At 39.3% G+C, this 26,021-nt stretch overlaps 1 protein-coding gene and 1 long non-coding RNA gene across 3 annotated transcripts in view; one reads left to right on the top strand and one right to left on the bottom strand.

Annotated features, from left to right (window-relative positions):
• The window catches only part of LOC117982133 (neuropeptide FF receptor 1-like), a 57,698-nt gene extending 42,021 nt beyond the window's left edge, over nt 1-15,677 (top strand). The window contains exons 2-8 of one of the 2 annotated variants that reach the window (XM_069498642.1): nt 25-167; nt 3,502-3,728; nt 8,876-8,981; nt 10,167-10,264; nt 11,374-11,542; nt 12,056-12,177; nt 13,235-15,677. In XM_069498642.1, the coding sequence (XP_069354743.1) occupies nt 25-167; nt 3,502-3,728; nt 8,876-8,981; nt 10,167-10,264; nt 11,374-11,542; nt 12,056-12,177; nt 13,235-13,408 (1,039 nt within the window). In that variant the 3' untranslated portion in view covers nt 13,409-15,677. The remainder of the gene's footprint in view (nt 1-24; nt 168-3,501; nt 3,729-8,875; nt 8,982-10,166; nt 10,265-11,373; nt 11,543-12,055; nt 12,178-13,234) is intronic. The other variant, XM_069498643.1, reaches the window with a different exon arrangement.
• Nucleotides 1-26,021, bottom strand: part of LOC138402373 (uncharacterized) — a 404,494-nt gene that overhangs the window by 171,054 nt on the left and 207,419 nt on the right. The window lies entirely within an intron of this gene.

Genomic DNA, 26,021 nt, shown 5'->3' with positions numbered 1-26,021 from the left:
ATTACGTCATGTCCTTTGTTGCAGCGTCACAAACATCTTCCTGGTGAACCTGTCGGTGGCGGACCTGCTGGTGACGCTGTTCTGCATGCCGGTGCAGATCGCCAAGTCCGTCACGCTGCTGTGGTACTTCGGGGAGGTCATGTGCAAGACTGTCAACTTCCTACAAGGTAAACTTTCATTCATCATCATCATCATCATCATCATCATCGTCATCATCATCATCATCATCATCATCATCATCATCAACATCATCATCATCATCATCATCATCATCATCATCATCATCATCATCATCATCATCATCATCATCATCATCATCATCGTCATCATCATCATCATCATCATCATCATCATCATCATCGTCATCATCATCATCATCATCATCATCGCCATCATCATCATCATCATCATCATCATCATCATCATCATCATCAACAACAACAACTACTGATAGACGTCCACAGCTGGACAAAGACCTCTTGTAGGGGCACGCCACGGTCTTGCGCAGCGCCGCGCCGCCTGCTCCAATCCAACGGCTCCCTGCGAGCCCGATCTCGTCCGTTCACCTAATGGGAGGTCTTCCAACGCTGCACTTTCCGGTGCGAGGTTGCCGTTCCAACACCTTGATATCTACTCGTGTGCCTTGGGACCCCAATGTCTATCGGTTTTTCGAACTATGTGCCCTGCCCATTGCCCATTGCCACTTCAGCTTCGCAACCCAAATATCCAAATCTTCTAGCGAACAATTCTGATACCAAGATCAAGGTATTGATTTATTTTAATTTACCTTCAGAAAAATGTAGCCATGTAGTGTCCCACAGTCGCACTCAGAGTCGCTAATCGTTACTTAAGATTCAGTTAAAACGAGAAGGATTTATTTATGTGAAAGATATAACTCTGTCTCGTTTTAACTAAACTTAAGTAGCAATTAAGCGACTCTGAGTTCGGCTGTAAGACTGCTCTACCATTTATCTTGTACGCCGGAATCTTCACAATTTATTTCAAATAGTCCGGAAAGAAATTCCAATTTGTTAAGTATGTACAATTGTACAGTCTCTTCGTACCGGGCGGGCTTCCCAATCCAAACAGTCTTTGTTAACAGTAAAAGGTCTTTGCTTACGTTGATTTTATGTTTCTAGGGTTCCGTATTTCCAGCGAAAAAACCGGCCAAGTGCGAATCAGACTCGCGCAATTAGGGTTACGTACTACAATCGTATTTTATAATTCAAAAACTATGATGCATAACCCTTTCATATTATTATGATACCCCACTTGATATAGTTTTCTCGAACGGACGGACGGAAGGATGGACAGACAGACAGACAGGCAACAAAGTGATCCTATAAGGGTTCCGTTTTTCCTTTTGAGGTAGGGAACCCTAAAAAGGAACCCAATCTCTTCGTTGACCTAGAATCATGAAATTTAGCAATCAGGTAGGTCTTATAGCACACGTAAAGGGAAAAACACGAAAACCGTGAAATTGTAGTTACATCACAAGAAAAAATAATAAAATCCTATTTAAGAACATAGTGATTATTAGTACCTACTTACATATTTTTAACTTTCAAAGTAAGATTACGATATCAAGTGGGGTATTATAGGAAAGGGCTTTACCTGTAAATTCTAATACTGATTTTTATTTATTTTTATGCATATAAAATTTTCATTTGTCGCGCAAAAGGTCGAAAAAAATTCTACTGTAGTGCGGAACCCTCGGTGAGCGTGTCTGACTCGCACTCGGCGGGTTTTTTTGAACTACGTGCCCTGCCCATTGCCATCGATGTATAATAAGGTTGCAATCCAGCCCCTGAAAAAGTTGCGGGTGGCGATGTCTTTTTTTTTTTTTTTAGCCATGTTAAATGACTAATATTCCCCTTTCCTCTCCAACTAAGCGTCAGGCTTGTGCTAGGAGTAGGTACGACAATAGTGCAACGGGCGGGGTTTGAACCGTCGACCTTTCGATTTTCAGTCCACTCCTTTACCGGTTGAGCTATTGAGGCCATTATTAAAGTTAAGCTTTATTATTAAAGTTGGACCAATTAGTCCAATCTAATTAGAGAGATTGCATTGACGCTGATCCATTAAATGTATGATTCCGTACCACGCTGCACGCAGCAGTGCTGCCGCAACAGTGCTGTCGCCAGCTGTCACAGTCCTGTCGCGGCACTGCTGGTCCCCATACAATCTCTATAAGCTTATATTTTGACATTACATTCCGAGCTAGGCAGCAATGTTCCGCTACATTGCTGCCGCGACATTGCTGCCTAGCTCGGAATGTAATCTATCTAAATATATAAAAGGAAAAGGTGACTGACTGACTGACTGACTGACTGACTGACTGACTGATCTATCAACGCACAGCTCAAACTACTGGACGGATCGGGCTGAAATTTGGCATGCAGATAGCTATTATGACGTAGGCATCCGCTAAGAAAGGATTTTTGAAAATTCAACCCCTAAGGGAGTGAAATAGGGGTTTGAAGTTTGTGTAGTCCACGCGAACGAAGTCGCGAGCATAAGCTAGTGTCATATAAGCTTATAGAGATTGTATGGGGATTAGTAGTGGCACGACAGGACTGTGACAGATGGTGACAGCACTGTTGCGGCAGCGCTGCTGCGTGCAGCGTGGTTCGGAATCATACCTTAAAGGCCAATTATTTACAGGCGCGAACTGGGAACAAACTCAATCGCCGAACTTTTAGTTTGTCTTCATTTAAAACGAAATGCTTAATCAATTCCTTAAATAATTTATAGCTGAGTCAATTATTTTTAAACGAATTTACAATAGGTTGTTAATATCCTTCCATTTGATGGAAATAATTTCACAATTTTCCCATACTTTTTAGGGTTCCGTACCTCAAAAGGAAAAACGGAACCCTTATGGGATCACTTTGCATTGTGCATTCTAAAACAGATTTTTATTTATTTTTATGCATCATAGTTTTTGAATTATCGTGCAAAATGTCGAAAAAATACGACTGTAGTACGGAACCCTCATTGCGCGAGCCTGACTCGCACTTGGCCGTTTTTTTGAATAGGTAAATACCCTGTCGTAAATTAAATTAATTATAATTATTAACATCATGATCAACTTGTCGGCTCACTACTAAGCACGGGTTTTCTCTCAGAATGAGAAGGGGTTCCGTCATAGTCAACCACCACGCTTGGCATGTTTGGTAGACTTCACACACCTTTGAGAACATTAAGTAGAACTCTCAGACTTGCAGGTTTTCTTCACCGTGAAAGTAAGTGATATTTAATTGCTTAAAACGCACATGGCTCCGAAAAGTAATCGGGGAGGGAACGCCCCGCACACCCGCACAGCCCCCGCACTAACCCGGTGCGGGCGAGCGCGAGTGACGCTGGTGTGCGGGGCGTCCCCCCGCCTCATACCTCGATTGCCACCTCGACCTGTCGCAAACTATACGTGCCCCTGGCCTCCCGAACAGGAAGCCCACGTCATATCACCGCTTTAATCGATCAATGATTGCTAATTTTCAGGGGTGGCAGTAGCATCCAGCGTGTTCACAATAACCGCCATGTCAGTGGACCGGTACCTGGCCATCACGCAGTCTCTGCGACAACCCTGGATGCCCTCAAGACGAGGAGCCTGCAGCCTCCTCGCGGCCCTCTGGCTCATCTCCTTTGCCATATTCGCTCCCTTGCTAGCCGTTGCAGCGGTGGAGAAAGAGGTGATTCCTTCACTATCGAGGACTAGAAATGGTTCGGTACGTATACCTATTTTTTTTATCTTCTATTTAATTATAACTGCTAGATGATGCCCGCGACTTCGTCCGCGTGGATTTAGGTTTTTGAAAATCCCGTAAGAACGCTTTGATTTTCCGGGATAAAAAGTAGCCTATGTCCTTCCCCGGGATGCAAGCTGTCGCTGTACCAAGTTTCGTCAAAATCGGTTGAATGGATGGGCCGTGAAAGGCTAGCAGACAGACAGACAGACGGACAGACAGACAGACCGATACTCGTCGTCCGCGTGGAATTAGGTTTTCAAAAATCCCGTGGGAACTCTTTGATTTTCCGAAATAAAAAGTAGATCACGTTGATCCGTTGCGACGTGATTGAAGGACTAACCAACAAACCAATAAACACTTTCGCATTTACAAACGAATCATGCTTAACTGATCTTAACTAGTGAGAACTGTTTTTATGGTTCCGTACCTCAAAAGGAAAAACGGAACCCTTATAGGATCACTGTGTTGTCTGTCTGTCTGTCTGTCTGTCAAGAAACCTACAGGGTACTTCCCGTTGACCTAGAATCATGAAATTTGGCAGATAGGTAGGTCTTATAGCTGACATTCGGGGAAAAGTCTGAAAACCGTGAATTTGTGGTTACACCATACAAAAAAAAATTAAATTGTGGTCATAAACAAATATTGCTATTTTCAACATTCAAAGTAGGATTACTATACCAAGTGGGGTATCATATGTAAGGGCTTTAATTGAACATTCTAAAACAGATTTTTATTTATTTTTAGGCATAATAGTTTTTGATTTATCGTGCAAAATATCGATAAAATACGATTGTAGTACGGAACCCTCAGTGTGCGAGTCTGAGTCGCACTTGGCCAGTTTTTCAGGGTTGCGTACCTCAAAAGGAAAAACGGAACCCTTATAGGATTACTTTGTTGTCTGTCTGTCTGTCGTGTCTGTCAAGAAAAGGCCGTGAAAAGGTAGTAGACAGACTGACACACTTCTTTCTCAGTTTCGCATTTGTGATTTTCTAACTGTGGCTATAGGAATCAGAACGTTAAAAAGCTAAAATTCGACGTTTTAGCTTTATCGAGTACTAACTCTATCAAAGCATACAAGTTAAATAAATAAACCTTGAATATAATTTCCAAAATTGACTCAACTGAAAATCGAGCTTGCTTGTTTAAGTTGTTCACTCCGTTGAACCAGAAACGTCTTCAAACATTAAAGAGTATACTTAATATTATTAATGTCAACAATTTCGCAAAAGAACTTCAATCATTGACTTATAAAATATTACTTCGTATGGACAGGGCCATTGAACAAACAAAATGGCACCGACTCATTGGTGCTTTAGCACCCATGCAACCTCAGTGACGTCTGGATTTCAAACGGGTCGTTCATTAGTATCTAAGAGGTGGCGCTGATTTATTTGGTTCCAAAACCATGAAAAATTTTGTTCGCTTTGGCATATCTTGTCATTTATATCGACGACTTCAATCTAGTTCAAAAGTTCTTGGTACTTTTAAAATTTTTCTTTGAGGAAAAATTCTATGAACTCCGAATAACTACTAAAAGCTAAAGAAAAGCTGTACTATGAAAAGATGCCTCTCTGAAACGCAAGCATTTGAAATTGCAACGTTGACTTTAAAGAAGTCTACTTTAGAGCTTAATGTTTTTAAGGATGGGTTATTACTTACTTTAAAAAATATTTTATTTACTAGCTGATGCCCGTGACTACGTCCGCATTGTTTTAGGTTTTTAATAAAAAAAAATTACAAAAAAAATAAAAACCGACTTCGTTACACAAACACTAAAAATTGAAAAATAATTTAATTTATTACCGAATATATTATGTATACAAGAGTTAATATAGTTCCATAATAATACTTTTTGGTGCCGGTGCCAATTAGCTTTCGCGAATCGTCTAGATTTCATATTTTTATGGGACTCCACCATGGCACCTCATTAGCACCGACCCCAAAAAATATTATTATGGAACTATATTAACTCTTGTATACATAATATATTCGGTAATAAATTAAATTATTTTTCAATTTTTAGTGTTTGTGTAACGAAGTCGGTTTTTATTTTTTTTGTAAAAATTTTTTATTTCACAATTTTTAGTGGCCCCATGGAATTATGCTATTACTGGTTAAAAGTCTACTGTTTACTAAGCTATTACACTGATCGCGAGCAATTTACTCTTATCCGTTGAGGAGTTCCAGTATCTATCTTCGAAGATGTTCATCAGATCTTCACCAAATTGAAATGGGACCAACTTTGAAGTATACCCTTTCAAACAAAAAAAGAATTTTCAAAATCGGTCTAGGCGTTTTCGAGTAATCGGGGCACATACATAAAAAAAAAAAAAAAAAAAAAAAAAAAAAAGATTCCGACGAATTGAGAACCTCCTCCTTTTTTTGAAGTCGGTTAAAAATCCTGTGGGAACTCTTAGATTTTCTTGGATAAAAAGCCTGCGTTACTCTTCGTTCTTTCAACTATCTCTATGCCAAAAATCAAGTCGATTAGTTGCTTAGTTAGGATGTAAAGGAAGGACAAACAAACAAACAAACACACTTTCGCATTTATAATATCCTAATCCTAATCCTAATAATATTATGATATGTGAAAGTGTGGATGTTTGGATGTTTGTTACACAATCACGCAAAGACGGCTGAACGGATTTGGATGAAATTTGGAATGGAGTTTATACCCTGGATTATACATCCACACACACATAGGCTACTTTTTATCCCGGAGATAAAAGAGTTCCCGCGGGATTTTGGAAATGTAAATCCACGCGGATGAAGTCGCGGGTATCAGCTACTTAGTTAAAAATTATATGAAATAGTTTGTATTACAACTTTTTAAATGATGCTCTAGGGGGCTTTTGGGGTATACCTATTAAAATTTACCGCTAACTTTAATTGGTGATAGAATTTATTACAACTAGTATCTACCTAACACACGAGAATAGACTTTATGTAAAGTGCCTTTGTTATATGAACAATGAACATCGCGTTTGATATAGTTTTGTTTGTGAACCAAACAATGTTTATTACGGCATAGTTAATGAAGTAATATTGGCTATAATGTTTGAACTTCGTCTCGTTTCGAAGTTAAACATGATTTAAAATAGATTGATGATAACATGCTTACCTATTATTAAAGAAGTAGTAGGTACCTACAGAGTAAGTATACCTAGAGTTGAAATTTTCATAGAATGCCGCCATGATAACAATTTTTAGGGTTCCGTACCTCAAAAGGAAAAACGGAACCCTTATAGGATCACTTTGTTGTCTGTCTGTCTGTCTGTCCGTCTGTCAAGAAACCTATAGGGTACTTCCCGTTGACCTAGAATCATGTAATTTGGCAGGAAGGTGGGTCTTATAGCTGACATTTGGGGAAAAATCTGAAAACCGTGAATTTAGGGTTAGATTACACAAAAAAAATTAAATTGTGGTCATGAACTAATAATTAGTACTTTCAACTTTCGAAGTGAGTGACTATATCAAGTGGGGTATCATATGAAAGGTCTTCACCTGTACATTCTAAAACAGATTTTTATTTATTTTTATGCATCATAGTCTTTGAATTATCGTGCAAAATGTCGAAAAAATACGACTGTAGTACGGAACCCTCATTGCGCGAGCCTGACTCGCACTTGGCCGGTTTTTTTTATAGAGAGAGCGAGCAAACGAGCAGGCGGGTCACCTGATGTTAAGTGATTACCGCCGTCCATGAACAAAATTCAAACTTCAACACAATTCAACAAAATTCAACATTCGTATTTCGATCGCATGTACTCGTCTTTCATTCGTCCCTTTAACCATCCAACATTTTGAACTAAGTATATAGGTACAAGGTGTCACCAGAAGAACGCTAGCAAAAACAGAGACTACAGGATTTCTACTCGGTGAGCAAAAACGATGACAGGTGACAGTACTAATAATAATTACATTTCGCGACAGAAAGCAATGTATATTGACCTTTAGAAGGAGATACGCGGACGAAGTCGCAGGCATCACCTAGTAATAATATATGATCGTTATAAAAATAAAACGTCATAAATTTCTTACCGTATATCCCTAGCATTCATATTTCATTTAAAAGGCCTTCTAATAAGAGATTTTCCGTATTAGGCTTTGATATATAAAAACGTATTATTAATCCCTACGCTCTCTGTACCCGTAGTATAAGATTTTACGTCTCGCCAAACGTCGCTAGAATTCGAGAGTCGAAACACAATAACATCAAAGTAAAAAATGCCACTGATTTTAATTTCGCAAGGTTTCCGCTTGGAGCGCTGGCTGTAGATGAGTAGACAAACTTGAGCTTTAAAACAAGATACTTAAGATCCAGTTTACTATAACGCAGAAGTGTTTCGACTCTCGAATTCTAGCAACGTTTGGTGTGACGTAAAATCTTATACTACGGGTACTGAATCGTTTTTAATGACCCTTTGACATGACCTTTAAACGTTTTCTTCTGTGAACATAATATAATACGATATCTTAATAAAAAATCTAGCATCGCAGTGCAAAGATAAACTCTTTGAAGAAAGTAATCAATTGACTTTTTAAATACAAGTATTTTCTATGCTTGGCTATTAATTAGGGTGTTATATGCGGTCCACAGTTGCCCCTCAAAAAGGGGACAATCTACAAAAAAGTCTTGAGACGTATCACATTATATTATATTGCATACATAAGGTGTAAGCAGAACGCTAGCAAAAACTTAGGGTTATTATTAAATTACCTAAACACAATCCAACACCAATAACCTTAATAAGCCTTATCTAATTTATTGCCTTTAAATAATATAGTTTTTAATGCAAATGAAGATACAAAAAACAAAAATACCAAACTTATTCTAGAACATAAAAATTACAAATCGAAAATATCATCTAAACCACCGCAACGAGGCAGGGTGCTGGGAACGCTGGCAGCGTTACCTCGTTGAATGGCCAAACTAATATGCTGACCGAGGTAACTGCCAGCCCTCCGGTCCAGCCTTATCTTGTAGTTTTAGTGATTTAATATTTTCAAACCCGCAATGTACAAATGCGAAATTCGAGTCAAGTCAATGCCTACGACGCGGCATTGACTTGAAGTTGCGGGCATCATCTAGTGTATAAATAAATTGGAATTTTGCCTTTTTCCAGGTATATGTAGAAACCGTCATAGAGTTCTGCACAGAGAAATGGCCCGACTCCATAAGGAAGGAGTTATTCGGCACCTTCAGTTTCATTTTAGTCTACGCGGTACCTGGTAAGTTTCTTTTTCGAAAAAAACTTTTTTAGGCTAGCTTTTATCACGGGATCTACGCGGACAAAGTCGTGGCTCCCATCTAGTATTTAAGTAAAAACGAAACTACGTTGGTATGGAGTGCGCTCGGGACGCTAAGGAAACTTCTTTTAAATAAACATGTGTTCAAGGCTAGCCGTAGAGTCCCAACCTCTAAATTGGGATATTTTAAAACCTTTTTTTGATAAAATTTAAGTTTGACTAACGATCTAAAAGCCTCTTTAGGAGTCAAGTGCCCAGACATGATTGGGATCGCTAATTGAGTGCGGCAGACTTTGCCGAAAAATGTTGTTCATGAATATTAATGATAGAGACTTTTGTGTGTCAGGGACTTTAATAGAGATTTTGAGGATCAAAAGAGACCATAAATATAATAATTTAGTATAGGCGCGTAAGCATGTATGACTAGATGACGTCCGCGTGGATTTAGGTTTTTATAAAATTCAAGGCAAGTCCTTATATCCCGTTATAAAAAGTAGCCTAAGTACCTATATCCTTTCTCTATTTTAAAAATTGTTTTGATAAAATTTAAGTTTGATTAACGATCTAAAAGCATCTTTAGGAGTCAAGTGCTCATACATAATTGGGATCACTAATTGAGTGCGCCAGGCTTTGCAGAAAAATGTTGTGCATGAATATTAATGATAGAGACTTTTTGTGGGTCAGGGACTTTAATAGAGATTTTGAGGATCAAAAGAGACCGTAAAATATAATAATTTAGTATAGGCGCGTGAGCTTGTATGACTAGATGACGTCCGCGTGGCTTTAGTTTTTAAAAAAGTTCAAGCCTTGAACTTTTTTAGTCTAGTCTACGTCTTATTTGTATAGTCTACGTCGACGAAGTCGCGGAAATAAGCTAGTTTATAATATTACTAGCTTATGCTCGTGACTTCGTCCGCGTGGACAATACAAATGTCAAACCACTATTTCACCCCCTTAGGGGTTGAATTTTTAAAAATCCTTTTTTAGCGGATGCCTACGTTATTATATACTATCTGCATGCCAAATTTCAGCCCGATCCGTCCAGTAGTTTGAGCTGTGCGTTGATAGATCAGTCAGTCAGTCAGTCACCTTTTCCTTTTATATATTTAGATTAAAGATTAATAGTATAGATAATGATGTATACAAATATTATATTTTATTTTTCAGGATGTATCGTAGTCGTATCTTACTCATTGATGGGTAGGAGATTGTGCTCAGTGCTGCCACCATTCGACCAGACGGAGGGTAGTGCAAACAGTCAACAGGTACTGTGCGATATGATTATAATACCGACGATAGCCTAGTGATTAAGACATCTGCCTGCGCAGGAGGTCGGGAGTTCGATCCCGGACTAGTTCTAACTTTCCGGAGCTATGTGCGGCATTAACAATTTTTGACGACCTCCCTGGCGCAGTAAGCGCTGTGGTCTTATAAGTGGGAGGTCCCGGGTTCAATTCCTGGCAGGGATTTGGAATTTTATAATTTCTAAATTTCTGGTCGGGTCTGGCAAACCAAACTACTATAAAACAGCTCTTTTACTTGTTTGTAAGTTAAATCAGTACCTCAGTACCCTTATTATAAATGCGAAAGTGTATTTGTTTGTTGGTTTGTTGGTTTGTTGGTTTGTCCTTCAATCACGTCGCAACGGAGTAACGGATTGACGTGATTTTTTGCATGGGTAAAGTCAAAGACCTGTAGAGTGACATAGGCTACTTTTAATCCCGGAAAATAAACGAGTTCCCGTGGGATTTTTAAAAACCTAATTCCACGCGAACGACACGGGCATCAGCTAGTAAGTAATATTGATATTAATATTATTTTTTATTTAAACACACACAAAACACGTACAGAAGTATGATATTGGCAAGAATCTAACTGTGTTTATCCACCTTTCCAAATAAGCCGAAACAAAGGGTCGTCCCAAAACACCGATTTGCATTTATATAAACTTTGGATCAAGCTTACGGAAAAACAATATCCTTTCGTATTATTATCTTCCATTTTTCGTTTTACGAATGAAAAATAACAATAGGAAATCAACAATTTGTTTTCCTAGCCCGAAGGGTCTGTTTATTTTTCTAAGGGCTGATATTTAACTTCTATCTAAATATATTTAAAAGGAAAAGCTTATTTAATTGTGTTTTTATGTAAGCAAAAAAACGGATCGCCGTATTTTTACTTATCATATAAAAACACGAATACGGATGAGTGCACGAACGCCCTTAGGCTTGGGTGTGATTTATCGCGGCGCCCGTGACCAAAGACCCCCCATTACCCCCATGTTGAATAATCTACTATTACAGTAAAAACGAATTTATAGATTGTCTGATTGATGTCTGGTTAGGACTAATTAAATACATCTATCTCTTTCCAGCGGCTACGGTTAGTGCGAGAGAGAAAGCGAGTGGCGTGGATATTACTGCTGCTGGCGGTTCTGTTTGCGCTGTGCTGGCTCCCATACAATATTCTGCAGCTGCTGCTCGACATGAACGCTGTTCGGGAAGATTCCATAGCCTTGGTGCTGCCGTATACGCTGCTACTAGGTAAAGATCCAAATACTTTTACATTCCTCAATGTAACCTAGCTATAGCACTTAACGGTACGAAATCACTTTGAGCTGAGGCCAGTTGTAAATAATTTCGGTTCAACAGAAATTCTGCTGGCTGCCAGGTTTGAGTGCGCTTGTCTGTATACCAAACAGCTGGGTCTGGAAACTTGGGATTTAGTTTAAGATTCTCTTTCTAAAACTCCACTAAGAGTAGCTATTTATTGTGGACTCCCGACCACATCCTGCCGGCGTAACATGAGCTCTCAAATGTATGAGCGTAGTATGGGTAGCGGGGTTGAAGTTATGTTGGTTTTAGTCTTCAAAAGCTTGATTCTGTAATTTTGTCCGGTTGTGTGAGATCCCCGTTGCCGAAATCCAATATTCTAACCCAGTCTAAAATGGGGCGGGTCAGCTATAGTATTACATAAATAGGCCTTCATGCAGAATGCTAACTTGGGGGGTTCCAAGACTCCAAAAAACTCTTAAGTCCATTTTTCCATGGTTCCAGGTCACACGAACTCTGCGATCAACCCGATCGTGTACTGCCTGATGACGCGCAACTTTCGTCGCTCGCTGCGCAAGTTGCTCTGTCACGACCCCGGTAACATACACTCTAGTACTCATTTCCATGTAAGTTCACATACGGGTGCGATAACTAGCGACTAACTTGTGACTAATGAATATAGCATTGGAACAGGGAATATGACAGTCGTATACTGCCTGATGACGCGCAACTTTCATCGCTCGCTGCACAAGTTGCTCTGTCACGACCCCGGTAACATACATTCTAGTACTCATTTCCATGTAAGTTCACATAAGGGTGAGATAACTAGCGACTAACTTGTGACTAATGAGTGTTGCATTGCGATAGGGAATATGACAGTCGTATATGACAAAATTGCTGTATCTATAGAAGCGGTTATTGGGCATTTGACACAACTGTACTACAAGTATCGACGGAGATAGTGTGAACTATGTGCCTGTCCCAGATCTACATGCTGATGGCACTATCAGTCGGCAGATACGATGCAATGTTGTGCCAAATGTATGAAAAACAAAATAAAAGATCGAGGAAATTGCTGTCTGACCCTATTTTCCCCTTAATATGTATGGCAATATGGTAAGAGACGTTATATCCTATAGCGTTTAAGAGTTATGACGTCCACCTCTTATTCTGGAGGTTGGCTGTGATAAATGGAAATGTGGCTTATTCTAGGGTGTCTACGTCATAATAGCTATCTGTATGCCAAATTTCGGCCCGATCCGTCCAGTAGTTTGAACTGTGCGTTAACTGATCAGTCAGTCAGTCTGTCACCTTTTCCTTTTGTTTATTTAGATGACAATAACTGATACCGACGGCATTTCTTGCTCTCTGAGGCAAGTTGTTGCACTCGGAGTTGGGCCAGAGTGAACTAGAGTGAAGAAACCAAAACTCTCGGTTTGATCCTGAATCGCCCTCTGTCAAATATAAGACTAGGGGTGCCATAAAAATGAAATTAAAGAGACCTAGTCGTTTCATAGCCTACCTAGTGTAAAATGTAGGTAACATTTAATGCCTGCCAGTGTAAGTGAAGCCATGACGTTTTGTCACGAGTTTCCTAACTGTCGTGAACTATGGTTGGGCGAAATAATTCCGCAGTTTGTAAGGAGGTTCTTCTCCGTTTAATAGAAATTCGTTGGGTTCCAGATGCAAGGCTTACGTCAAAAGTCTAACACGTCGAGCACGCGCACCACGGTCACTTTCCGCAGCAGCAACAACCAACGACAGTCTATAACGCCCACCATCCAATATGGCCGCGTCAACAGAACCTCGCTCAGAGACCCCACCTGGAAGGATAGGGGAAAAGCGCAGTTTATATAAAGAACTAGTTTTACGGTCACTTTCCGCAGCAGCAACACCCAGCGACAGTCTATGCCGCCCAGCATCAGTATGGCCGTGTCATAGAACCTGGCTCAGAGACCCCGCCTGGAAGGACAGGGGAAAAGCGCAATTTATATAAGGAACTAGCTTCACGGTCACCTTCCGCAGCAGCAACACTTAGCGACAGTCTATGCCGCCCAGCATCAACATAGCCGCGTCAACAGAACCTCGCTTAGAGACCCCACCTGGAAAAATAGGGGAAAAGTGCAGTTTATATAAGGAAGAAAGAAAATGCATTTATTTGCTGTTGGTGTCACAGATAAAAACAAAGCATACAAAATTAGAGCCTCAATAGCTCAACCGGTATAGGAGTGGACTGAAAACCGAAAGGTCGACGGTTCAAACCCCGCCTGTTGCACTGTTGTCGTACCTACTCCTAGTACAAGCCTGACGCTTAATTGGAGAGGAAAGGGGAATATTAGTCATTTAACATGGCTAATATTCTTTTAAAAAAAAAAAAAAAAAAATTTCATCTGTGACACCCCAATATGACCCCCATAATGTCTTGCATCATATGCGTTAACACGCATAAAATACAGGGCGCAGATCAAGGAACAATTATTATAGTCCATCTATCCAAGCTTGTTTAAAAGATAAACAAGTCGTGAAAACCTTCTCGGAGAAACGCGTATCTAATCGACGCTCTTTGCCCGGTGCTTAAGACCTGCAGCAGGTTTTCACTGGTATCATGATTTCAAAGATCGTATGGGGGTCATATTATGTTATGCAATTTTGTAGTAGAGGGACTAACTACACTTATTCAGCTCGATTCAGCTTTTGTTCATAGAAAACACTTAGTTTTGTATGGAGATGCGTACGCGTCCGTTCAGCTTTCCGCGTCTAATCAGCTTTTGCGGCATTGAGATATGTTGTGGCCGTAGGTAATAATTAAATGCGGCAACGGTGAAAGATGTTTATTGAGAGCCGGCTTATGATCTACTCCTGCTTATGGACTAACAATACCAATAAAGAAATCTTACATACTATAGTTTTAATCTTATTGCTTAACTACGTAACCTACATAATTTTGCATCACCTCTCTTTCAATCCGATGTGCAGGCAACCTACTTCGATATATTGAGGAGTTGCATTTTTATGTTACAGCTAATATGAACATGCTACGTTTAAACTGACAATTCGTAGTATATTAAAGCATAAAAATATGAGGACAAGTGTGTTTTTTGCTTTTACCACGCGCATGCTAACGCCAGTTTTCAGCGCTGTTCGGCCGCTACAACGCTGTTTTTGAATTTGCAACTTGTCGTCGAGGATAGTCAGTGTACAGCGCCGAACGCGGCTGGAAGAAGCGCTGTAACGAAAATCATTCAGCTAAACACGAATGGAGCTGAATAAATGTAGTTAATCCCTTATAGCGAATTAATGCCACGGGTATACCTGTAAGTTTCACTCACGTAAGTAGCTTACATCATTGATTCACGACAAAACTAATGTAAATACTCTAATAAGTAACCTTGAAACCTAATCTTAAATGGGAAGCTGGAAGAAATCTCTGTTAAGAGATTTCAATGTAACTTAATTTATTACTATTTTGTAACTACAATTTAGTACATGAAGAATAAAAATAAATAAATAAAATAAGTACATTTTGACCTTACTTTTGTTGTCAATTAATTCCGTAAGCTACTTACGTAAGTAAAACTTACAGGTGTAATCGTGGCCTAAGCCTGTGGTTCCTTGAATATTTTAGGAATTTTGTGAATGAACCTGTAAAGTAATTTTAACCTATCTTAAGAGTAGGTAAGTGGATATTATTTTTATTGAAAACTAGCTTATGCTCGCGACTTCGTCCGCGTGGATTACACAAACTTCAAACCCCTATTTCACCCCCTTAGGGGTTGAATTTTCAAAAATCCTTTCTTAGCGGATGCCTACGTCATAATAGCTATCCGCATGCCAAATTTCAGCCTGATCCGTCCAGTAGTTTGAGCTGTGCGTTGATAGATCAGTCAGTCAGTCACCTTTTCCTTTTATATATTTATATATTTAAGATTTGGCAGAAATCCAGTTTAAGATTAAGCTTAGCAAGTATTGTAAATATTGTAGTATTGTATGTACTCATACCATTGTCATTAGAAAATAATGTACATCGACCTTTAGAAGAAGATAGCAGGTTTGTAGAGCATTGTCTCTGTCGTTGAGACCGACAAAACGTCACATAAGTATGAGTGACAGAGACAACGCTCTACAAAGCCGAAATATATAGCCCAAGGCCGATGTACTTTCTTTCTGCTGCGTACTGTACCTATATTTTCCTTCTATAAAAATAATTTTGTTGATCTACAAAGGATTCTAGTCAAAAAAATGTTTTAGAATTATTAAGTATGAAATAAATTATTATAAAATAAAATAAAATGTATGTATTGCATTTAAATCCTATCCTTCATCATCATCATCATGATGAACCCATAGCTGGCTCACTACTTAACACGAGTCTCCTCTCAGAATGTGAAGCGTCCACCAAGCTGGCTAAGTGCGGATTGACATACTTCACATACCTTAGAGAACATTATGGAGAACTCTCAGGCATGAGGTTTCATCAGATGTTTTCCTTCACCGTAAAAGCAAGTGATATTTAATTGCTCAAAACGCACATAAATAGCTCCAAAAAGTTAGAGTTGACTAACCGACCGAACATTCGAATAGGAGGTCTTACCTCTTAACTACTAGGCTAGCTCTGCTTTATAATTACCTATAGTCCGTGACAGGTCGAGATGGCAATCAGGGTATGAGGCGCGGGGACCCACGCTAGCCCACACTGGGTAAGCGAGAGGGCTGGGCGTTCCCTCCCCGGGTATACTTTGTAGGTCTTTGTTCTAGTATGTTTCAGGTTTATATTTTGTAAAAGTCACAATAAACTGCCATACCCCTCCCAGGTTAGCCCGCTTCCAGCTTAGACTGCATCATCACTTACCACCAGGTGAGACTGCAGTCAAGGGCTAATTTGTATCTGGATTAAAAAAAGTCTGAACCTATTCAGTGATGGACAAAGTTGCTTCACCAGCTCATTCGGCCAGAGACCACGTCGCTCTCAAAGCACTTAGCAGATATTACTATTAAATGCACGAGATCTCATAATATTGAGGCCAGTGCATATATTAATACTATGAAACTCGAGTGCATACCCAATGAATGACAAAACATAGAAATATTTCGTATGTTCCATTATACAGTAACGAAATCTTTACCGTGGTGGGCGATATGCATCACATGCATTTTCAATCCAATTTAGCTGATTGTATAGCTCATAATCGTGTCTGATCTACGATGCAAGTGCTTGCGCAGGTCTTGTTCCACGCGCTCGTGTACTGGGTACGAATGTAGCACTCACACTAGTGCAGATGGCGAACGTAGACTGGTGTGTTCCGGCCCCTCACGTCGAGTCGCGTCGCCACTGACGCCTAAAATACTATTGCGACGCGTCTAGCGGTTAACTTCAGGATCGACTATTTAATTGGTGCAGACTTTAGCTCCATAGCTGTTAGGTACTTTGGGACGGTCAATCACGGAAGCAGCTAGTTTTGCATGAAAACAGTACGATCCATTGATGTCGGACGAATCTACCAATCAATCATGTTGAAGTTACGTACCAAACTTTCGTGAGTTTGTGGCCCTATTTTCAAAGGTAATTTTTTTTTAAATTTATTAACTAGCGCTTGGCTGCAACCAGATCTGGTGACAATGATTAGAAACGCGACTACCATGTTTTGTCATTCACTGTGTGTACCGACCTACATATAATATGATAATTTAATTAAAAGCAACCTAGCACTTGGAATTCGAATGATACGAGCATCAGAATGCGAACATATTTCCTTGAATACAAAGTGTTAATTTGCACATTTTCTTGCACGAGCTAGTTCTGGCAAGTCATTTGCATCTCACTTGAAGCTAGAGGCCAACGAACGTTGCGTAAGTAATTCGGAGTCAATGGCATGTCGCAGGCGGGGCACTGACCCGAGTTTTGCACGCTATACATCGCGGGGTTCAAAAATACTATAACTACAAAATGAGGCAAATGGCTATTATTACCTATTGGACTATGTTTAGGTAGTATAACAATAACGCTAAGTTTTTGCTAGCGTTCTAGTTACACCCTGTATATACCTACTGGTAACAACGGGAAAGTTTCCCCGATGCGGTCGCATACAACAGCTGGTGTGACGTTGTTTCGGTGTACCAACTTTGCAGTGTGCCGGTGACATGCTCAAAAATATGATTATATGAAAGGCTAAGAGCCAGCGCGTGCCAGACATTCGTTATTTTATAAAAGCTGAAAGTTTCTCTGCGTAGGTATTGTCTCCAACACACGGCGGAACGTTTGTTTTAATATTTGCTTAGATCATGTTGACTTTGGGAGATCATCATGATCAACCCATAGCCGGCTCACTACAGAGCACGGGTCTCCTCTCAGAGTGAGAAGGGGTTTGGCCAAAGTCTACCACGCTGGCCATGTGCGGATTGAGAGACTTCACACAACTTTGAGAACATTATAGAGAACTCTCAGGCATGCAGGTTTCCTCGCGATGTTTTCTTTTACCGTTAAAGCAAGTGATATTCAATTACTTTTAAAAAACGCACATAACTCCGAAAAGTTAGAGGTACGTGCCCGGGATCGAACCACCGACCTCCGATTGGAAGGCGGACGTCCTAACCACTAAGCTATCACAGCTTAGTATAGCTAGGAAATAAGATAAACTGACTGACTGGCATATCAACGTACAGTTAAACGGCTGCTCTAGTATAGATAAGGGGTAGTAATAGATCATTTCAGGCAAGTTCTAGGCTCTATCTCATAAAGTAAACAACCGACACAATAATTTGTTTCAGCATGAGATATTTCCCTAAGGGTAAACAACAATTCCTTCTGATTGCCCGCCCTTCTGCACCAACCACCCAAGTCATTAATAATCTTCCATCACTTTCCTTCAAACCGCCCTATTTCATATTTATAGCCAAAAACTAAGTGATGCCCGTGACGTCATCCACGTAAGTTTCGGTTATCACAAATCCCGTGGGAACTCTTAGATTTTCTGGAATAAATCTCGGGGAAGGACATAGGATAGTAGCTTATGTTCTTCCCCGGGCTGCAAGCTATCTCTGTACCAAATTTCGTCAAAATGTGTCAATCAGATGGGTCGTGAAAACTAGCAGACAGACGGGACAGACAGACAGACAGACGGACGGACGGACGGAGGTTTAGTAATAAGGTCAAGTTGGTACCCTTCGGCTACGGAACCTAGTTAAAAACTAGTTCTCTTCACGTGTAGTAGGTAACTAGGTGCAAAGTCCCTGCAATATATTCAGTGCAGTTCGCTGCACTATAACGCATTCAGCTAGAAAGGAAGATAAAGCTCGAAGCTTCTCGGTGGTGGGGGGGAGGAAGAATCCTTTTATAAGAAACACACTGTTGCTCGATTAATTGACGAGGTAAGTACCTGATGGTTAGACGAATTATAGTTTTCAATTTGAAAGTGAGAAAGAATACGAAATAAACAGAAACACGAGCGCAGCCAGCGCAATTTTTTATTTTAACACAGAAAAATTATTAAAGAGATAGAAAACGAGCTAGGTCATAACAAAATTTTATATTTCTTTTTATAGTTCTTCTCTGGAAGGGCATTTTAGACAACCTTTAATCTCAATCTTTCGCGAACTATAGGTGTGCCTTAATTATCCATTCTACATTTATCCGCTTCAGTGGAAATACATCTTTATACTGATCAAAGAAGAGAAGCACTGATAACTTGAGATATCGAGCGGGAAATCTAACTCTTTGATGATTGTACGTAGCCGCAATCAAAGCTTCGCACCGAATGGCATTTCCTCAATTGCCACAACCGGATATTGAAGCCCGGACATTTTGATTGAGATGGTGAACACTGGTATTGATTTATTTTATTTCCTAAGGGCTATAAGGAAGGACCCTCGCTCAATCTGTCTGTCTGTTTTTTTATCTTTTTCAGACGGATTAGCTTAAGGCGAAATAGGATCACAAAGGCGAAATGTATGGGAAAGTCTGGGCCGTCCGAGCGCAAAGGAGATGTACAAAAATTGTATGGAGGCGTGCCCCAGAATGTACAGAGATGATAACATAATTTATGTGCCACTCAGTAAATGTACAGAGATGATAACATATGTGCCACTCAATAAATGTACAGAGATGATAACATATTATGTGCCACTCAATAAATGTACAGAGATGATAACATATTATTTGTTTGATTTTATAGGAAAAATATCAGTAAAAGGAAAAACTTGGACGTCCTGTTTGAGATATATTATATTTGAAGTAAGTTAAAAAGTCATCGAACGTAAAACAAATAATTTTAGAAAAAATAAGAATAAGAATATATTTAAATATAAACAATTTAGTTTACAGCCAGTTCCAACAATATGTGCCACTCAATGAATGTACAGAGATGATATATGTGCCATTTAATAGTAAAAAAAAATTATTTTAAGAAAAAGAAAGTCGCATGTTGTTTTGTAGTTGTGGTATTAAGTTTGTGATAGGCATAGTTCAGCCTGGGGCAAATTTTGTCCTTCTCGTTTGTTTTTTATTTATTTTTATTCAGATACAAGTTAGCCCTTGACTGCAATCTCACCTGGTGGTAAGTGATGATGCAGTCTAAGATGATAGCGGGCTAACCTGGAAGGGGTATGGCAGTTTTTATTAAACCCATACCCCTTTGGTTTCTACACGGCATCGTACCGGAACGCTAAGTCGCTTGGCGGCGCGGCTTGGCCGGTAGGGTGGTAACCAGCCACGGCCGAAGCCTCCCACCAGACCAGACCAGAATTTTTTTGAAATTATAAAATTCCAAACCCCTGCCAGGAATCGAACCCGGGACCTCCCACTATTAAGACCACAGCGCTCACCACTGCGCCAGGGAGGTCGTCAATTGTTGCACGCTTTTTATAAAATATTTAGATTTAAAATTCTATGTTACCATAAAATAATACTTTCCGTAATCCCTTAACGTATTAAACGTAGAACGTAAAGACGAAATTTTATTGAAATTGGTTTAATATCAATGGTTTAATATTATTATAATTGGTTTAATATAATCAATCAATGAAATAAGGCTAGGCTAGGCTACTTTTATCCCGGAAAATAAAAGAGCTCCCACGGGATTTTTAAAAAACCTAATTCCACGCGGACGAAGTCCGGTCATCAGCTAGTTTTTTTTATAAAATACATTTTAACATTCACGTCGTTAATAGCTTAATGGTTTTCGAAAGGTGGTTTGACGCCTCAAACCCTTTGCGCAACGATTTAAAAGGCATTTTACGTAAATTGGATCAAAGAAATGTTTTCTGCAAAACTTGAGACGATATGATCAGGTTTCACGCCCTTTACAAAAGTTCCAACAAATTGAAATTCTCGCCAAAGAATAAAGAATAAAATAGAAATGAAACGGTCACTAGGTCAACGGGAAGTACCCTATAGGTTTCCTGACAGACAGACAACAAAGTGATCCTATAAGGGTTCCGTTTTTCCTTTTGAGGTACGGAACCCTGAAAATAGCTATAAAAATCTTGGGTATTTAGTAGATTGCTCTGTCTATCGTTTTCCTTTCATTTGTGGCTCGGCTAGCTATTTCTGGCATTGTTTTCAGAAATGCGTCATGCAAACACTTCGACACCTATTCGACAGCCATAATATGTTTGGAAGTTTGTAGTTTTGTGTTATTTACGTTTGTCAGCAGTTTACCACCTGTGTGTAACGCATCAAAAAGTTATACGATCAAGGGAACCCTTCAGGCACAAAGTAGGTATACAGGTGTAACCAGAACGCTAGTAAAAATTTAGTGTTAATGTTATCAGTACCCTTATTATAAATGTGAAAGTGTGTTTGTTTCTTGGCTTATGGCAAACCAGTCCTCCAATCACGTCGCAACTGTCCAACGGATTGACATGATTTTTTACATGGGTATAGATAAAAACCTGGAGAGTGACATTATGCTACTTTTTATCCCGGAAAATCAAAGAGTTCCCACGGGATTTTTAAAAACCTAATTCCACGCGGACGAAGTCGCGGACATCAGCTAGTACTACCTAAACACAATCCATTATAATAACCATTTGCCTCATTTTGTAGTTTTAGTGATTTAGTAATTTTCAAACCCGCAATGTATAGCGTGCAAAACTCGGGTCAATGCCCTGCTCCAAGTGGCCTACTTACGCAACGTTCGTTGACCTCTATTAAAAAATTAAAGGATTTTTTTAATATTTTATTCGCGTTTTTTTCGAGGTAATCATCAGTACTCATCAGTACTACCTGTCTTCGTTTTTGCCAGCGTTCTGGTTACACCCTGTATAGATATGATATTACATACAGGGGATCGAAGGCGAATCAGCGGACGAGGATATGACGACCGAAGAATGGCGGGATAACCATTCCATATGGCTTGGCTTTAAATAATACAGACCAGAGACGGGCAGCAGCGTCACTGGTGCGAAATAGCCTACAGCCCTGCGCTGACCAACCCGCCTGCCCAGCGTGGTCAGTATGGGCACTACTTCTAATGAGCAGCGCCAATTTGGCGCGCTCTTGGAAAGGCCTATGTCCAGCAGTGGACGCAAACAGGCTGATGGATTGGATTGGATTGGACAGGGGATCGACGAAGCCGTCTATAGACAGAGTCGTCATCTACCACGAGATCAAAGGCGTCAGACTATACTGTGGTCTGTGTACCCAAGCCAAATTACATCTTTCTAGTACTTACTTATAGTCTCCGAGCTAAGCCACTTATTGATATTCTGAATAAATGATTTGACTTTGACTTTGACTTGATAGACATGGTGAAACTATAAGGGTTCTTTGTTCACTACGGAACCCATACCCCTCTTTTTGTGTCAGGGGCGAATAAGAATCGATTTAGCCTTCGATATCCGATAACTAGCTCACTGCTATGAACTAGTGCGTGCTTAGTACGAGAATTTATACGTATGAGAGTAAGTATGACAGTGTCACAAACGTTGATAGAATTCGAGAGTCAAAACAAAATATCGACAAAGTAAAACAAACCTAAAGATTTTTGGTTTAAAGTAAAAAGTTCAGTAGAACGTATTTTAATTTCACAACGTTTCCGCTTGGAGCAATATCTGTAGATATATGGAACAAGGCAATTAAGGTCAAGTTTTAAGGTTCCGTACCTCAAAAGGAAAAAAGGAGCCCATATAAAATCAATTCACTGTCTGTCTATCTGTCGTGTCTGCAAGTCCCGTCAAGGGAATCAAAATCTTTGGGTACTTCCCGTTGACCTAGAATCATGGAGTTGTGCTTGTAGCACAAGTAAAGGAAAAAACCATGAATTTGTGGTTACATCACCAAAAAACTAAAAAGCGTTATTTTTTGTACGATGAACGGAACCCTTGGTGTGCGAGTTCAACCCGCACTTGACCGATTCTTATTTCTTTGATTTATTGTTATTTGAAGTAGTGTATTGTTTGTATGAATTTCGTTGAATTTTTCGACACTCGAACACTATCAACATTTGGTGAGATGTAAAATCTTATGCTAAGCCTACTGAGAGCTTGTCGGATATTGCTTTGATTGCAAAAAGTATTATCCGAACTTCTGAAGAATGAATCTCCACTAGAATGAATTAAGTAGGTAGGTATGAACGTATTACAAGAACATTTCAGAATAATTAGTGTAACGGTGGTATCTTGACCTAGTACTTCTGTTGACTCGCTATGCAGTTTTCAACTGACCAAGAAAGGGGTTGAGGTTTTAGTAAAACTTTGTTTGGCGGACAGTGTGGCTAATTCTGTTGTACACAATCTCTAAACTAAACTAAAATGACACGTGTAAATCTATTGCTATCCCTTTCAAAATGTTGCTTGCGGAAAAGGATAGCACTAGATTTAGACCTGTTAATTTAGTTTAGTTTAGAGATCGTGTACAAGAGAATCGGCCTCATTGTTATACTAACTAAACACAATCCAGCACCAATAACGATTTGCCTCGTTTTGTAGTTTTAGTGATTTGTTTTAGTATTTTTCAACCCCGCAATGTATAGCGTCCAAAACTTGGGTCAATGCCCCACCTACGACGTGGCATTGACTCTAAATGGCCTACTTACGCAACGTTCGTTGACCTCTAGCGTCAGTCAAATGGTTTATTTGCAATATATCGTAAACTTTTAAAAAATGGAGGATTTTTTAGTTTTTTTTTCGCGTTTTTTGGTGTCATCACAATAATATCATTAATCAATAGTACTATCTGTCTTCGTTTTTGCTAGCGTTCTGGTTACACCCTGTATATCAATGAACTGTTCAAACCTGTAGTAGAATCTTGAAATTTTATACGATTCGACAAAGAGTAAAATTTTGATTCTATGATTCCAGCGTCTCCAAGTGATTTTGCATGGTATGTATACAGCTGTTATACAGTCAGTACCCGTAGTACAAGATTTTACGTCTCACCAAACCAAACCAAATTCGAGAGTCAAAATACTTCCGCGTTACAGTAAACTGGATCTTAAATGCCTTGTTTTAAAGCTCAAGTTTGTCTACACTTCTACAGCCAGCGCTCCAAGCGGAAACATTGCGAAATTAAAATCAGTGGCATTGAATATTTGACTTCAAGTCAAGGCTGTTTAGGTCCATTTTACTGTAACGCGGAAGTATTTCGACTCTCGAATTTGGTTTCGTTTGGTGAGACGTAAAATCTTGTACTACGGGTACAGAGAATATTGGTTTTGTTTTAATCAAAATTACTTAATTAATGTTTTAGTTTACTTAAACTAAATCAAATGTTGCGATCCGGCTAAGTACACATATACCTAAGTAAGAGTGGGTAATATCGATTTTTCTGAATATCATATCGAAACTATTATATAGATATTTGATATCGGATTTCGATACACTACATTATCCGAAACTATAATATTAACCGATATGCCGTTCGAGTTAATACCTCGCGATGAAAATCGACCCTTTTGGATACCGATTTACAACGATTTTTGACTTTATTTTTTACAAGTGTAGGTATACCGACTTGATACTGGGTAAATACACAATACACTGTATAGCGACCCTTAACCCTATATTGAAAACAATCCACCAATTAATTCGCCTGTTTTCTTCGCTATAAAAATAAATTAAGACGTGATCTCAACGTTTGCAGTAAAAAGCATTTCAGCAAGCAAGCAACAAGCGTTATGAAAACAACATAAACTTTACGCGGAAATTAAGAGTTAGTGCAAACAATTTCAAATGCCCTTTTTGTGGAAAAAAATTTACTTCATTTTTATTATATTAGGGTTCCGTACCTCAAAAGGAAAAACGGAACTCTTATAGGATCACTTTAAATAATAAATAAAATAATAAATAAATAAATAAAATAATTTTATTTCAGGCAATGACAAAACAAGTTACAACCCATAACAATATACACACAATATGGAGCAGATTACATTAAATATTAGAATTGAATTGACTAACAATATAAATGTAAAAAAATAAAATAAAAAAATGGAGCTAACAATTTAAAACTTTGCTGTCTGTCAAGAAACCTACAGGGTACTTCCCGTTGACTTAGAATCATGAAATTTGGCAGGTATTATAGCAGACATTACGGACAAAATCTGAAAACCGTGAATTTGTGGTCACATCACCAAAAAAGATTAAAAAGTGTTTTGAACAAATAATTAGTATTTTCAACTTATAAAGTAAAACTACTATACCGAGTGGGGTATCATATGAAAGGTCTTTACCTGTACATTCTAAAACAGACTTTTGTTTATTTTTATGCTTAATAGTTTTTGATTTATGACAAAATGACGACAAAATACGACTGTAATAAGGAATCCTCGGTGCGCGAGCCTGACTCGCACTTGGTCGGTTTTTCTTTTCCCTCGTGGATCTTCGAATGGAAAACGATACTTATTTTCCGTGTAATCTGCTTTGCTAAATTAAATTTTGTTTGTAAAACGGAATAATAAAATAGACTGTATCATGAACAGGGAATATCTTTATAGAAGAATCATCATCATCATCAACCAATAGACGTCCACTGCTGGACATAGGTCTTTTGTAGGGACTTCCACACGCCATGGTCTTGCGCCGCCTGGATCCAGCGGCTCCCTGCGACTCGTCTGATGTCGTCCGTCCATCTAGTGGGGGGTCTTCCAACGCTGCGTCTTCTGGTGCGAGGTCGCCATTTCAGCACCTTGGGACCCCAACGTCTACCGGTTGTACGAACTATGTGCCCTGCCCATTGCTACTTCAGCTTCGCAACCCGTTAAGCTGGCGGTTACTCTAGTTCTCCTACGGATCTCCTCATTTCTGATTTGATCACGTAGAGAAACTCCAAGCATAGCTCTCTCCATCGCCCGCTGAGATGAATACGGTTTTAATTTTTCCATGGATATCTTCGTCCTATCCTTAGATTAGGGTGAGATCTATAGAGCGCACTCTGACTTAGCTTAGACTTAAGACAGAGTTAAAACGAGACGGAGCTATACCTATCTCTCACATAAATATGTCTCGTTTTAACTCAATCTTAAGTCTGAGCAAAGTC

The sequence above is a fragment of the Maniola hyperantus genome, chromosome 5, assembly GCF_902806685.2.
Source record: "Maniola hyperantus chromosome 5, iAphHyp1.2, whole genome shotgun sequence".
NCBI lineage: Eukaryota > Metazoa > Arthropoda > Insecta > Lepidoptera > Nymphalidae > Maniola > Maniola hyperantus.
Note: the sequence above shows the minus strand (reverse complement) of the source record. Positions and strands in the feature narration are given on the sequence as shown.